Source organism: Meles meles, chromosome X (genome assembly GCF_922984935.1).
Source record: "Meles meles chromosome X, mMelMel3.1 paternal haplotype, whole genome shotgun sequence".
NCBI lineage: Eukaryota > Metazoa > Chordata > Mammalia > Carnivora > Mustelidae > Meles > Meles meles.
In genome coordinates, this window is record NC_060087.1 from 60,911,170 (window position 1) to 60,925,039 (window position 13,870).

The window sequence follows — 13,870 nt, forward strand, 5'->3', positions numbered from 1 at the left end:
ATGGGAGCTGGCGCAAATAAGTGCGTGCGACAGAAGAAACAACAACAACGAAAAAACCGCATAGGCGGGGTTTCCCGCCCCTGCTCTGCCTTTGGCTCCGCCCCCCCGAACAAACCAAACTTCTTATTGGTCAGCCATCTTCAGCTCCTCTGGGCCTAGGGGGCCAAGGACCGGGTCTGTCCCAGAATATGCCTGCTTCCAAGGCCGCAGCAATAACGGTCCGTTTGGGTGCCGTTTTCAGGCATGTGTTCCGGACATGCCCGTGGGGCCTGAAGGGACTTTGTGCGGCAAACGAAGCCTTTGAGGGTTCTGCCGCGAGTTCCGAAGATGCCGCCCAAGGGAAAAAGTGGTTCCGGGAAAGGGGGGAAAGGTAGAGCGGCCGGAGCAACCAGAGAGAATGGGGTCGGGTGAGGAGGAGGTCGCAGACCGGCGACCCCCGAGGTCTGGGACGGGGGCATCTGGTGGCCAGTGACTAGAGGAGGGTTGACCGGGAAGTGAGAAGTTGGAAGCAATCAGTGAGGACTTCTTTGGAAAGCCTTAATTGAAAAAAAGCATAAAAATTAGGTGGTAGATAGGAGAGAACAGAGGATGAAGAGAAAGTTCTGTTCGTTTCTTCAGAATGGAGAAAACCTGAGAATGAGGCTGACGTGAAGGATCCAGTAGAGTTAGGGAGGTAAGGGTTCAGAGGAGTGAGATTTGAGAAAATAGGGTCCAGGACAGAGGTGGAGAAGTTGACCTTTGAACAGGAGAAGGGTCACGTTATGCTTGAGGTTATAGGAAAAGAGACGAGAATGGGCGTGGTGGTAAAAACGGGGGCCGAAGTGGGGGTGGAGTTGGTAAGGGAATCATGATTAATGGCCTCAATTTCTTATTAAAGTGGAAGGCAAGAGTAATTTTGAAAACTGAGGGACAGTGGGGGTCTTGAGAGTGGTAAAGGTTTGGAGTGGCCATTGGGGGTGATAGGAAAGGGAACAAAACACTAATAAAAGGATCAGCCCTCAAGGCTGAGAGCCTAAGGTTGGAAGCCCATGAATCTGTAGAAGACACAATCCACACAGTCATGATTTACTGGCATAATGTAGGATTGAAAAGAGCTAGATGGAGCCTTGAGCCAAGGTTGAGGGTTTTTGGACAATAATGGAATAGCAAAACAAGGTAACTAAGGGTGCCAGTGGAAACACAAATGATCAAGTGTGGGGTCCAGAAATTTCGTAGTCTAGGAGAATATAGCAGGATAAAGGTACAGAAATGGGGAGTGGTTTCTGTGAAGCCCAAGAGCCAGGGTTTTGGGAGTAAGGCATGAAAAGACCAGAAGAACGTGAAATTGTAGCCAGCGACTGAACTGTTAGTTTTTGGTGGCATGGTTCCATTATGTGCCCTTGGGAGCAGGTGGCCCAGTGTAGAAGGCATGGACAATCAGGAAGGAGGTCCAAAAGTGTGAAGTTAGGCTGTTGGATGGTTCCTCAGCATAGGTGGTGAGGTCATTCAAGGTGATGACGAGAGTGAGGGTGGAAAGGAATCCTAAAACTGCTGCCATAATCCTCAGTTGGAGGGAGTGAGGTGGCAGTTAGATGGCAGCATCCTGCAGGGGAGAGGATGGGATGACCAGAAGCCATCATTGTTCAAGAGTGAACATACAGCAGACCTACTTAAAAGTTTAGTGTAGTAAAACTCCTTTGGTAGTAAGATGTTCTCAGGTGTTTGGTGGTTGGTGTTTTGGGTTTTCAGTTTAGTTGGATATTGAACAACTGTTGTGTGCCAGGTACTTTGCTAGGCATTGGAGATACTCAGACAAGGAACATGGAGTCTCTTGATTAAAAACTTCTCAGTGGCTCCCTTTTCTAGGATAAATTCCAGGTTCCTTAGTGGGATTCATAGGCCCATGTGCCCCAGCTCTCAGCCCCCTCCCCTGGACTAATCTCACAACGCTCCACCTCAGATTTGGCTTCATCCACAGTTTCTGACACGTCCCACATTGTTCCACCACCCTGTGTTGTCTCCTCATCCTTGTCCTTTCTTCCTTTGGTCAGCTTCTGCTGGCTGAAATGGCCCTCTATGCTTCTACAGCCTTCTGTCCATAGATCGTGTCATTCTCCTAAAGTGATCTGTTTACATGTCTGTCTTCCCCAGTAGACTATGAGGTCTGTGAAGGAAGGTACAATGGCTTGTTCATCTTTGTATCCCCAGTGTCTGGAACTTAGTAGTTATTTAGGAAGTGTTTATTGAACCGAACATTTAATCAAGCAATCATTCTTACAAACATCAGCCCCTAACAGTAAGTACGCTGCTGTGAACACAGAAGTTGGCTTATTCGACATCTTACAAGAGCTCAGGGATTTGCTCTTAGTGGGCAGGGTTTCAAATTGGGTCCAGAGAATCTGGACCGGGCTTTTGGCACTCTTGTTCACCCATCAGCACACTCACTTGTCTATCCCTTTCCTATGAAGGGTTTCTGTAAGGCACACATTTCTTGTTTTAAGAGAGGTGAGTCACAGACGAATTCAGCCTCATGTAGTAGGATGTCTGGCAAAGGTCCCTTTTGAAGTGTGGTGCTATGACAGATTATCGGCTCCTGTTGTCTTGGCTCTTTGTGTAAGTATCAAGATGCATTTTAAATGAGTACCTGTCATCTCTTCTCTAAAGGGGGAGCAGCCTCTGGGAGTGAAAGTTCTCACAAGAAGGCTCAGGGTCCCAAAGGTGGTGGCAGTGCAGTAAAGGTGAGTCATTCATTCCTTTTTTTTAATGTTAAATATCAATAACGTATATACACATGTTACCTTGGAACCCAGGAAAGGAAAAAGACAGTATGCTGAACTCATTCTAAGAGGCTAGCCTAATACAGCTATAGGATCAACATAACATAAAATTGGAAGATAGGGACCAGTCTCATGTGTGCAAGGTAATTCCTTTTAAGCATTTTCTCAAACATCCCACATTTCTTTATACTTTGTATTGTTTCTTGAAATGTACACTTCATACATTTTAAGAAACGATGGAGTATTAACACAAAAGTATTTAGTACCCTTAATACATATCAAGAAACAATACAAAGTATGAAGAAAATAAGTAAGTGAATGACCTGTCTCTCTGAAGAAAATGATATTTTATAAAACCAAGGGCTTAGATAAACAGGCAAAGGCGCAGGTCTCCTCAGATAGCTCCCCCACGGGTAAGCTACAGGCCAGGTCCCTGACCGTGAAAACCAGGGTGGGAGAATAAGCAGAAATCATTACTTGAAGTACTTGACCCCATCCCAGAGGAGTGTCTGCCCTGGGAAAATACAGTCTGTGGACAACCATACTGCTTTGTGCTATGCAACAAGGCAATATCCATATTTCTGTCAGTATATGGGATCCTGTACTTGGATTTATTCATTCAGTAAGGATTTAGTGACAACCGCCTGTCCACCAAGCAGTGTCCAAAGTTCCGGGTGTGTGTAAAAACAGGAGGTAAGAGACGGTTTCTGTTGTCACACTGCATTTGGAGCAGTGAGGTAAGGAATACATTTCATTGCTGTGCAGTAAGTGCCGTAGTGCATTTACATCCTATAAATCCATCTAGACGTGCAGCCAGAGAGGGAATATAGTGTGACCCGTTCTACCTACTTTTCTACTGCGTGAACCAGGGGTAGAGATGGGAGACATGAATCTGCTTTTCCATAGTTGATCTCTGGTCTCATATGAGCATCCAGTTATGTGAAGTGGGATTCTGGCATCCAAAGATAGGTTTTCATGAAGCATGCTCCCTAAAAACCAACCAAGTACTTCATCTGGTTTTCAGCTGAAGAAGTGGTCATTGTTGCCATGGGCTGGAGAGACAGACTGTTGGGTTTAATGAGGGCTGACGTGTTGGTGTCCAGTAGGGCATCTTCATACGAGATGTCATAGGGTAATTTTAGCCATGTGCAGTTTTCACCTCACGTGCTGACTTTTCCAAGCACCTGGCCTAGAGATTGCTCCACTGCATATGAATTTCAAGAGGTTCCTTGCCTTTTCTGGAAAAAAAAATAAGTTCAGTGTGGCTGTGCATGAGGTATGTGGAAAGAAGTGACATGTAATCAGAGCTAAATTCTCTTGTTAATAATGAACAATTTTAGACTCACCGTTGTTAAAACAAAACAAAACAAAAAACTATGTACCTTTTACCCCGTTTCCCCAATGGTGGCATCCTACATCAGACTCTAGAACAATAGCACAACCAGGAGATTGACATCGATGCAGTGAAGATACTGAACATTTCCAACACCCCAAGGATCCTTCTTGTTGTCCTTTGATAGCCATGCCCATGTCCCTCGCCTACCTTCCCTCCATCCTTCACCCCCGACAGCAACTAATCTGTTCTCCTTTCTGTAATTTTATATTTCACGAATGTTACATGAATGGAGTGATGCAGTATGTAATCCTCCGGCTTTTTCTGCTGTCAGTGTAATCCTCTGGAGAGTTCTTTCAAGTTGTTCTGTGTACTAGTAGTCTGTTCCTTTCTATGGCTGCGTAGTGTGCCATATGATGTAGTGTGCCAGATTATATGGAACGGATGTGCCATATAATGTTTAACTGTTCATTTGCCAGAGGACATCTGGGTTGTTTCCAGTGTTTGTAAAGGTCCCAGCCGGGAGGGGACCCTGGAATCCTCCCATCTTTCAGGGGCTATGCTCCTTCCACATCCTGCCCTTCTGCTTTCAGCCCCCTTCTGAGCCCACACCCTACCCTTTGTCTGTAGAGCTGTCCAGATTCTGAAATCCACCCGCTGAACAGCTTCCCTCCTTCCCCTTCACTTCCTGCCTCCCCCAGTCTTGTTCTGTCCTTCTCTGCATGCAGACCTCAAGCCCTCAAGCCCACCTATTCTCCCCACCTTCTCCTCAGCTTTGTCTCTGTTGTCCAAGCCCCGTGTGTCCTATGAGCTGGAAATTAGATCAGCGAGCTTGACCACTGGGTCTGGGAGCCCCGACTCTTTTTCCTTGTGATCATCTGCTGCATCCACCTGCCAAACTACAACTTGGGATCAGTCCAGTGGTCTGCTTCCTTTACCTTTAAGCCCAGAGGTTCTGGACCCTGCTGGAGAGTCACACAGACTCGGGAATTGGGACCCCCTCCATTCCTGGTCTCTGACTTTCACTAGGCACTCAGTACTGCGCAGTGATCCTTTGCTGCTCACCTGCAGCCGCCCACTACCCTGCTCTAGTCAGTCAGCAGATAATCGTCCAGTGGTTCTGAACCCCGGTGTACGTCGGATTCCCCTAGACAGCTTCTAAAACTACCAGTGCCTGGGGTCCCACCCCAGACCGGCTGCCTCAGAATCTCCAGGGGATGGGGCCTGGACATTGATGGATTTTTTTAGCAGCACTGAGTGAGGATGGTTCTGACGTGCTGCCGGGATTGAGAAACACCGATCAGTCTCACAGGATTGGTGTGAGGAATTCACGCGAGAACGCATGGAAAGTGCTTCGCACGGTACCCAGCAAATACTAACTTGTAAATATTGTTAAATTTTCACACAAAAATGGAAACCAGATCTGTCGTCAGGAACTCAGTGGCCTTCCAGCCCCCTCCCAACAAAGTTCTCTTCATCCACACCTCCCTCTGCTGTCTTCTCAGCTTTTTTCCTCTAAGGCCAGTGAATTTTCAAACAGTTCTCTGAATGCCACACAGGCTCCTTCATTAGCTCCACGTTCTTTTGTTGCTATGTCTTAAGCCTTTCCCTCTTTGCTGTGTCTTTCCCTTTGTTCTGAGATTATGCCCAGGGACCTTTAAAATAGATACATGTCTGTGACCTTTCTCTCCTAAGAGCTCTTTCTCCTTTTCTGACTTAGCTGGGGGAGACTGCCCCCCCACCTCCCATTACTTCCTTCGTCTGCCTGCCACAGTCTGGCTTCTGCACTTTCTGCTCTTCTGAAACTGCTTTTGCTAAAGTCATTGATCACTCAGTGCTAAACTGATTTACTTCTTCCCTGATCACTCTGCAGCATTAAAGCCTATTGGCCATTTCCTTCTTGAAACTGTCTTTTGCGGGGCACCTGGGTGGCTCAGCAGGTTAAGCTTTTGTCTTCAGATCAGGATCCCAGGGGCCTGGGATCGAGTCGCGCATCGGGCTCCCTGCTCAGCAGGGAGCCTGCTTCTCCCAATCTCTCTTCCTGCCCCTCCCCCTGCTTGTGCTCTCTCGCTTTCAGATGAACAGATAAATACATAAAATTTGAAAAAAGAAAGGAACTGTCGGGGCGCCTGGGTGGCTCAGTGGGTTAAAGCCTCTGCCTTCAGCTCAGGTCATGATCCCAGGGTCCTGGGATCGAGCCCCACATCAGGCTCTCTGCTCAGTGGGGAACCTGCTTCCTCTTCTCTCTCTGCCTGCTTCTCTGCCTACTTGTCGTCTGTCTATCAAATCAATAAATAAAATCTTAAAAAAAAAAGAAAAGGAACTGTCTTTTGCCTTGGTTGTGTTAACATGCTTTTCCTTCCCATCTGACCTTTCCTTTGTGCTTTGCTTTATTGAGCATCTTTCTTGGCTTATGGCTTAAATGTCCATATTCTCCAAGGATGTCTTTAGCCTGCCGTTTCTCCTCTTCTCATTGTGTGTAGCCTCCCTGGGTCGTCTCCTCACCTCCCGTAGTGTCCACGTACTACCTCCACACTGATCACTTCCAGGTCCTCTCTAGGGGTTGGCTGTCTCCAAGATGCTGTCCTCCACAGTTGCCGGTCACTCAGTCACATTGCAGAGCCCGCAGGTACTACGGACTTGGTATGTCTAATCTGTCAGGCTGTCCAGACCAGAATACTTGTTTATTCACTTGTGACATGTTGGGTGGTATCCCTTCTCTGTGATCATCAATGCTGTCATTTAGTGTCAAGCAACTGAACCAACCAGAAGGTTACTTTGTGAGTTGGAACCATAAAGAGGGAGGCATTCTCGAAGCGGTTGTAGCTAGGCCAAGCTGAGGTCTGATGAACCATCCTTGTTTCCCAACATGTATCTCTCTAGTGTCTAGACTGTTTGTCCCTATCTTCCCTGGACAGTGCTGGGCACATTCTATTCTATCTAGAATTCTATCTAGAATTCTGCCTCTCTGAGCCCTGCCTTTTGACATCTTCTTTCCTGTGTAGCTCCTCCAGTCAGGAAGTACTCCTTTGAGCCTAGAATCCCCTTGCCCCAATTTTAGGAGTCGAACCCTGAGGCCAACCATGATTTTCTTGTCTCTGCATTTATAAGGGAGAGACCTCTGTCCCCCAACCTGGTGTATCATTTACAGTAGGAAACCATGGATTGTGTTTGAATGAGAAATTGGGAATTCTGCAGAACAGCTCCCTTGACAAAATCATTTCTAAAGATAGAGTGGTTTGTTTTTTTTTTTTTAAAAACAACATGGCTTTATGTAAACAGGTCAAATTTAAATACTTCTGTAGGGTTGAGTATTGTTAATCAACATAAAAATTCTTTTTCAAAGTGCCAAATTGTGAGGCTTTATACATTGGACCTCTTTTGGTAATAAAGGATTTCCTAGTGGGTTTTTTCATGTCTTCCCCCACTCTGATGAAGTAATGGCTAACCTTTACTGAGTACCAACTGCATTATCTCAGTCCTCACTACCCTTTGAGAACACGAAGGAACTATTATTATCTTGGGGCGCAAACAGGGAAACACTTGGAGGTTTAAGAAGACGCCTACAGTCATACAGCAGAGTTGGCATTTGACTCGAGGGCCCAAGCTCTCAACCCTTACATCTCTTCCTGTTACCATTGAAGTACATGGTAAGGATGGGAGTTTCCCCAGCCCAGGGCCCACTTACCATCTCAGTCAGAGTTCCGAGATAGTGTCTTGACATGAGAAATGGGTTTGTGGGGGCGCCTGGGTGGCTCAGTGGGTTAAAGCCTCTGCCTTCAGCTCAGGTCATGGTCCCAGGGTCCTGGGATCGAGCCCCGCATCGGGCTCTCTGCTTGGCAGGGAGCCTGCTTCCTCCTCTCTCTCTGCGTGCCTCTCTGCCTAGTTGTGATTTCTCTCTGTCAAAGAAATAAAAAATTAAAAAAAAAAAAAAAAGAAAGAAATGGGTTTGTGGCTGTCAGCCAACTGAGCAGACTGCCAGGATTCTGTTGCCGTGAACCTGATGTGTGTTTTCACTATTGTGGGTAATCCAGACATGACTGCTGTACTTTGAGAAAGGGAATCATTTGGGTCTCCCAGACTGTGAACATACTTTCTCCTTGCAGGTCAGACACATTCTGTGTGAAAAACATGGGAAAATCATGGAAGCCATGGAAAAGTTAAAGTCTGGAATGAGATTCAATGAAGTGGCCACACAGTATAGTGAAGATAAAGCCAGGCAAGGGGTATGGTGCTGTTGTCATTTAAAATGATCTTTCCCAGGGGCACCTGGGTGGCACAGTCACTTAAGCGTCTGACTCTTGGTTTCAGCTCAGGTCGTGATCTCGGAGTCCTGGGATCGAGCCCCGCATCAGGCTCTGTGCTTAGTGCAGAGTCTGCTCGAGATTCTCCCTCTGCCCTTCCCTGCTTGTGCGTGCTCTCTCTCTCAAATAAATCAATAAATCTTAAAAAAAAATCTCTCCCCTATGGAGGATACACAGCAGTAGGGATTATTTATGTTCTGCCATTAATTTTAGCCATATCTTGGCTTAAAGTCCTTAAAAAGCAGAAATGTGCAACTTGTGAACAGTTGTGTTCAGGTCACCTGTGTCTAAAACTAGGCATTACCAAACAGGCACAGCTAACACCCAGCAACATTGCGAGTGTGTATTGTGTTCAGTCTGGGGTTGGATCTCTTCCACCCATTTGTCCTTGGTGAGCCCACTTTTTTGCAGTCCAGGTGAATGAACCTTACCATTCATTTTGGTTAATTCTCAAGCTGTGGTAGTACAGTAGAACTGTTTCCTCTTTGGGGCCACCTGACCTCACATATCTTTTGGGTTTTTCAGGGCGACTTGGGTTGGATGACCAGAGGTTCCATGGTGGGACCATTTCAAGAAGCAGCATTTGCCTTGCCTATAAGTGGGCTGGATAAGCCTGTGTTTACAGACCCTCCAGTTAAGACAAAATTTGGATATCATATTATTATGGTTGAAGGGAGAAAATAAAATTGTACAAAAGACTGAATGTGTTTTATATGTTGTTTGTTTCTTTAAAAGGTGTTGAGTAATCCTTGTATTTTATGAACTGTGTCATTATGGCTTTGTAGGCACAAAACAGGTGCAGAAGGGTTAGCGTACACTGTAGCAGGTGTTCTCACAGGGGCGCCTGGCTGGCTCAATTGGTAGAACATGTGACTCTTGATCTCAGGGTTGTGACTTCAAGCCCCACACTGAGCATAGAGTTTACTTAATAATTTAAAAAAAAAAGATGAGTCAAGCAGACTCCTTTTAACCCATAGTCTCTTCCCTCCCACAACTACTTTCTCTTGGTTCTCAATATATCCCATAAGTTAATTTAAAAACCACATCTAGGGGTGCCTGGGTGGCTCAGTGGGTTAAAGTGTCTGCCTTCTGCTCAGGTCATGATCTCAGGGTCCTGGGATTGAGCCCTGCATTGCGCTCTCTGCTCAGTGGGGAGCCTGCTTCCCCCTCTCTGTCTGCTTGTCTACTTGATCTCTCTCTCTCTGTCAAATAAATTGATGAATCTTTTTTAAGATTTTATCTATTTATTTGATAGAGATCACAAGTAGTCAGAGAGGCAGGAAGAGGGAGAGGAGGAAGCAGGCTCCCCGCTGAACAGAGAGCCCGATGCGGGGCTCGATCCCAGGACCCTGAGACCATGACCTGAGCCGAAAGCAGAGGCTTTAACCCACTGAGATACCCAGGTGCCCCTAAATTGATGAATCTTAAAAAAAAAATCTCTAGGGGAGCCAAATACTAGTTCACACTATTCACACATTGAGTTGGACATCAAATAGATGGATTAGCATATGAAAATCAAAATAAGATCCTAGGGGTGCCTGGGTGGCTCAGTGGTTTAAGCCGCTGCCTTCGACTCAGGTCATGGTCTCAGGGTCCTGGGATTGAGTCCCGCATCGGGCTCTCTGCTCGGCAGGGAGCCTGCTTCCCTCTCACTCTCTCTGCCTGCCTCTCTTGTGATTTCTCTCTGTCAAATAAAATCTTTAAAAAAAATAAAAAATAAAATAAGATCCTAGATACTTGTTTTCTGTTAGCCAACTTGGATTTGCCAGGACAGTGATTCCATTGTCTTAATACTATACACTGTATAATGACCATTCGATATGAACTCTTTTACTTATTTAATTTTTAAAAAAAGATTTTATTTATTTGAGAGCACACAAGCAGCAGGGAGAAGAAGCAGGCTCCCCGCTGAGCTGTGAGCCCAACGCAGAGCTCGATCCCAGGACCCCAGGATCATGACCTGAGCCAAAGGCAGATGCTGAAGCAACTGAGCCATCCCGGCGCCCCTGAATTCTTTTTTTTTAATTTTCATTTTTAAGGATTTTATTTATTTATTTGACAGAGATCACAAGTAGGCAGAGAGGCAGGCAGAGAGAGAGGGGGAAGCAGGCTCCCCAGCCAGCAGAGAGCCCGATGCGGGGCTTGATCCCAGGACCCTGGGACCATAACCTGAGCTGAAGGCAGAGGCTTTAACCCACTGAGCCACCCAGGTGTCCCTGAACTCTTTTTTTTTTTTTTAATGAACTCTTCTTTTTTTAAAATGTTTATTTAAATTCAGTTTAGTTAAACATATAGTATATTAGTTTCAGGAGTAGGGTGTAGTGACTGACTCATCAGTTGCATGTAACACCCGGGGCTCATTCCATCAAGTGCCCTCCTTAATGCCCACCACCGACTAATCTCATCATCCTACCCTCCTCCCCTGCAGCAATTCTCAATTTGTTTCCCACAGTTAAGAGTCTCTTATGGTTTGCCTCCCTCTCTGCTTTTATCTTACTTTTTCCTTAAATTCCACATATGAGTAAAATCATTATGAAATCTTTTTAAATAAATCTTCCCTGAAGGAAAAAGCAATCAGTTCTACCAGTTGTTTGTACTAGACTAAGCAGCCAGTGTTCTGTGTATCTGCATTTTTAAATTTTACAGTGCCGTATTTATGACCTACAAAAGAGTACAAGGAATATTATAAATACTAGACTGCTTCAAAAATAAAATTTTGCCGGGTGCTTGCGTGGCTATCGGTCAAGCATCCGGCTCTTGATCTCAGCTGAGATCTCAGTCTCAGGGTCCTGAGTTCAAGCCCTGTGTTAGGCTCCACTCTAGCCTACCTAAAAAAATAAATAAATAAAAATAAAACTTGTTTTTAAAGAAATAAAACTTGACCAATACCACATGTGATTCTTAACAGTGATTTGTTTTTTTTTAAAAGATTTATTTATTTGACAGAGATCACAAGTAGGCAGAGAGGCAGGCAGAGAGAGGGGGAAGCAGGCTCCCTGCTGAGCAGAGAGCCTGATTTGGGGCTTGATCCCAGAACCCTGAGCCAAAAACAGAGGCTTAACCCACTGAGCCACCCAGGCTCCCCAACAGTGATTCTTTTTTTTTTTTAAAAGATTTTATTTTTATTTATTTATTTGACAGAGAGAGATCACAAGTAGGCAGAGAGGCAGGCAGAGAGAGTGAGAGGGAAGCAGGCTCCCTGCCGAGCAGAGAGCCCGATGCGGGGCTCGATCCCAGGATACTGAGATCATGACCTGAGCCGAAGGCAGCGGCTTAAACCACTGAGCCACCCAGGCGCCCCAACAGTGATTCTTTTAACACACTGTTCTCATTCAGCTGCATTTGACATGTAAGTTTCTAATTTTAGAGGAGTTTCTGGGCATCTCCAGCAGGTTATGCCTCTGTGAGATTTTCCCCACAGAGCAGACTAACAAACGGATGCCCCAGTCCCTGAGTACAGATAAACCAGTATGATACTGAGACATGTTTAAAATAGTAGGCATAAGATGATGAAATGGTTTTAAAAACCCCATTCAACGGGGCGCCTGGGTGGCTCAGTGAGTTAAAGCCTCTGCCTTCAGCTCAGGTCATGATCTCAGGGTCCTGGGATCGAGCCTCGCATCGGGCTCTCTGCTCGGCAGGGAGCCTGCTTCCCCCTCTCTCTGCCTGCCTCTCTGCCTACTTGTGATCTCTCTGTCAAATAAATAAATTCTTAAAAAAATATATTTGAAAAATATATTTGAAAATATATTTGAAAAAAAAAAACCCATTCAAAACCGTGTCTCTAAATAAGGGCCATAAATTCTGAAATCCTTATATGCATGAGACACGATCTAGTTGGCATCCTTTTCTCAGGACATTGGTTTACCCAGGATACTAAGTGAATGCCTTTTGCATAGGTGTCACCAACAAAAAGAAGCCAGAGTGCGGGAAAGGTAAGGTAGAAAAAGCAAACTAATTTGTGGCATGGAGAAAGAAAGCAGTTATAGCTTGTGAGGAATTAGAGCAGGAATGGGTCTCTGACACCAAGCAAACCCTTGGGAAGTTAACTTTGAATTGGCAACTAAAGTTCTAAAACATTCATTCAATCCTACTTCGAAACTGCGTCTTTTTCATTAAGTTCAGTGCTTAATGAACCAACTTCATTCAGGGTAATATAATTGCAAATTAAATCCAAAATGTGATCCTCCTTTTTACCTATGAGATTGGCAAAGTTCAAAACATTTAACATATTGTTGGCAAGGGCATGAGGGAATAGGTATTCGTGTTGTAGAAATGTACATCATAACCTCTATGGAGTTTGGCAATACCTATCAAAATTATAAATACACCCCCTGACCCAGACACTCCATTGCTAAGAATTTATCCTGTAGGTATAATCATATGTATAAAAGGTACAATGATATTCATCAAGTGTCCGTTGGAAATAAACTGAATATTCATCAATAAATGATAAATGATATACCCATTCAATAAGATATACAGCTGTATTAAAAATTAACAACTATGGCGCAGAACAGCGTGTATAGTATACTGTCATTTGGGTAAAAACATATATATACCTATGTGTACTTGTGCTTGTCCATACATAGTGGGTCCTTGGGAGTGGCAATCCAGAACTGGGGGGGCTGGGGTAGGTAAGAGACTTTATCTCATACCCTTGGATCAGGGCTCTTCATCTATTTTGTGCCATGGAGCCCTCAGGCAGTTTGCCCAAGTGTGTGGATCCCTTCTCAGAAAGTTGCTTTGAATAAAGTAGGGACGCCTGAGGGGCTCAGTTGGTTAAGTGTCTGCCTTTGGCTCAGGTCATGATCTCAGGGTCCTGGGATCAAGCCTCGGATCAGGCTTGCTGCTCAGCAGGGATCCTGCTTCTCTCTCTGCCTGCCACTCCTCCTGCTTGTGCTCTGTCAAATAAGTAAAATCTTGAAAAAAATGAACAAAGTAAAATATGTAGGATTACAAAAGATACCAATTATACTGAAACAGTAATCTAAACACAGTTGACCCTTGAACACAGATTTGAACTGCGTGGGTCCACTTACACAGATTCGGTTTTTTAAAATATTTATTTGAGAGAGAGAGACAGTGAGAGAGTATGAGTATGAACGAGGAGAAGGTCAGAGAGAGAAGCAGACTCCCTGTGGAGCTGGAAGCCTGATGCGGAACTCGATCCCGGGACTCCAGGCTCATGACCTGAGCTGAAGGCAGTCGCTTAACCAACTGAGCCACCCAGGTGCCCTGGGTTTTGTTTTGTTTTTTTTTTTATATTTTACTTATTCATTTGAGAGGGAGAACTAGAGAGAGCAGCAGAGGCAGATTCCCCGCTGGGCAGAGAGCCCAACAGGGGGCCCAATCTCAGGACGCTGAGATGGTGACCTGAGCCAAAGGCAGATGCTTAACCATCTGAGCCACCCAGGCGCCCCAGTTTTTTGTTTTGTTTTTTGATAAACATAGTGTAGTACTATAAATGTATTTTC

The 13,870-nt window shown here is 45.2% G+C and overlaps 1 protein-coding gene across 3 annotated transcripts in view; it reads left to right on the forward strand.

The window, feature by feature from the left end:
* Positions 1-251: 251 nt before the first annotated feature.
* Positions 252-13,870, forward strand: part of PIN4 (peptidylprolyl cis/trans isomerase, NIMA-interacting 4) — a 53,780-nt gene continuing 40,161 nt past the window's right edge. The window contains exons 1-4 of one of the 3 annotated variants that reach the window (XM_045996106.1): positions 252-370; positions 2,644-2,717; positions 8,196-8,315; positions 8,919-9,096. In XM_045996106.1, the coding sequence (XP_045852062.1) occupies positions 328-370; positions 2,644-2,717; positions 8,196-8,315; positions 8,919-9,077 (396 nt within the window). In that variant the 5' untranslated portion in view covers positions 252-327 and the 3' untranslated portion in view covers positions 9,078-9,096. Of the gene's footprint in view, positions 408-2,643; positions 2,718-8,195; positions 8,316-8,918; positions 9,097-13,870 lie in introns of those variants that run through there. The other 2 variants (XM_045996107.1, XM_045996108.1) reach the window with 2 other exon arrangements.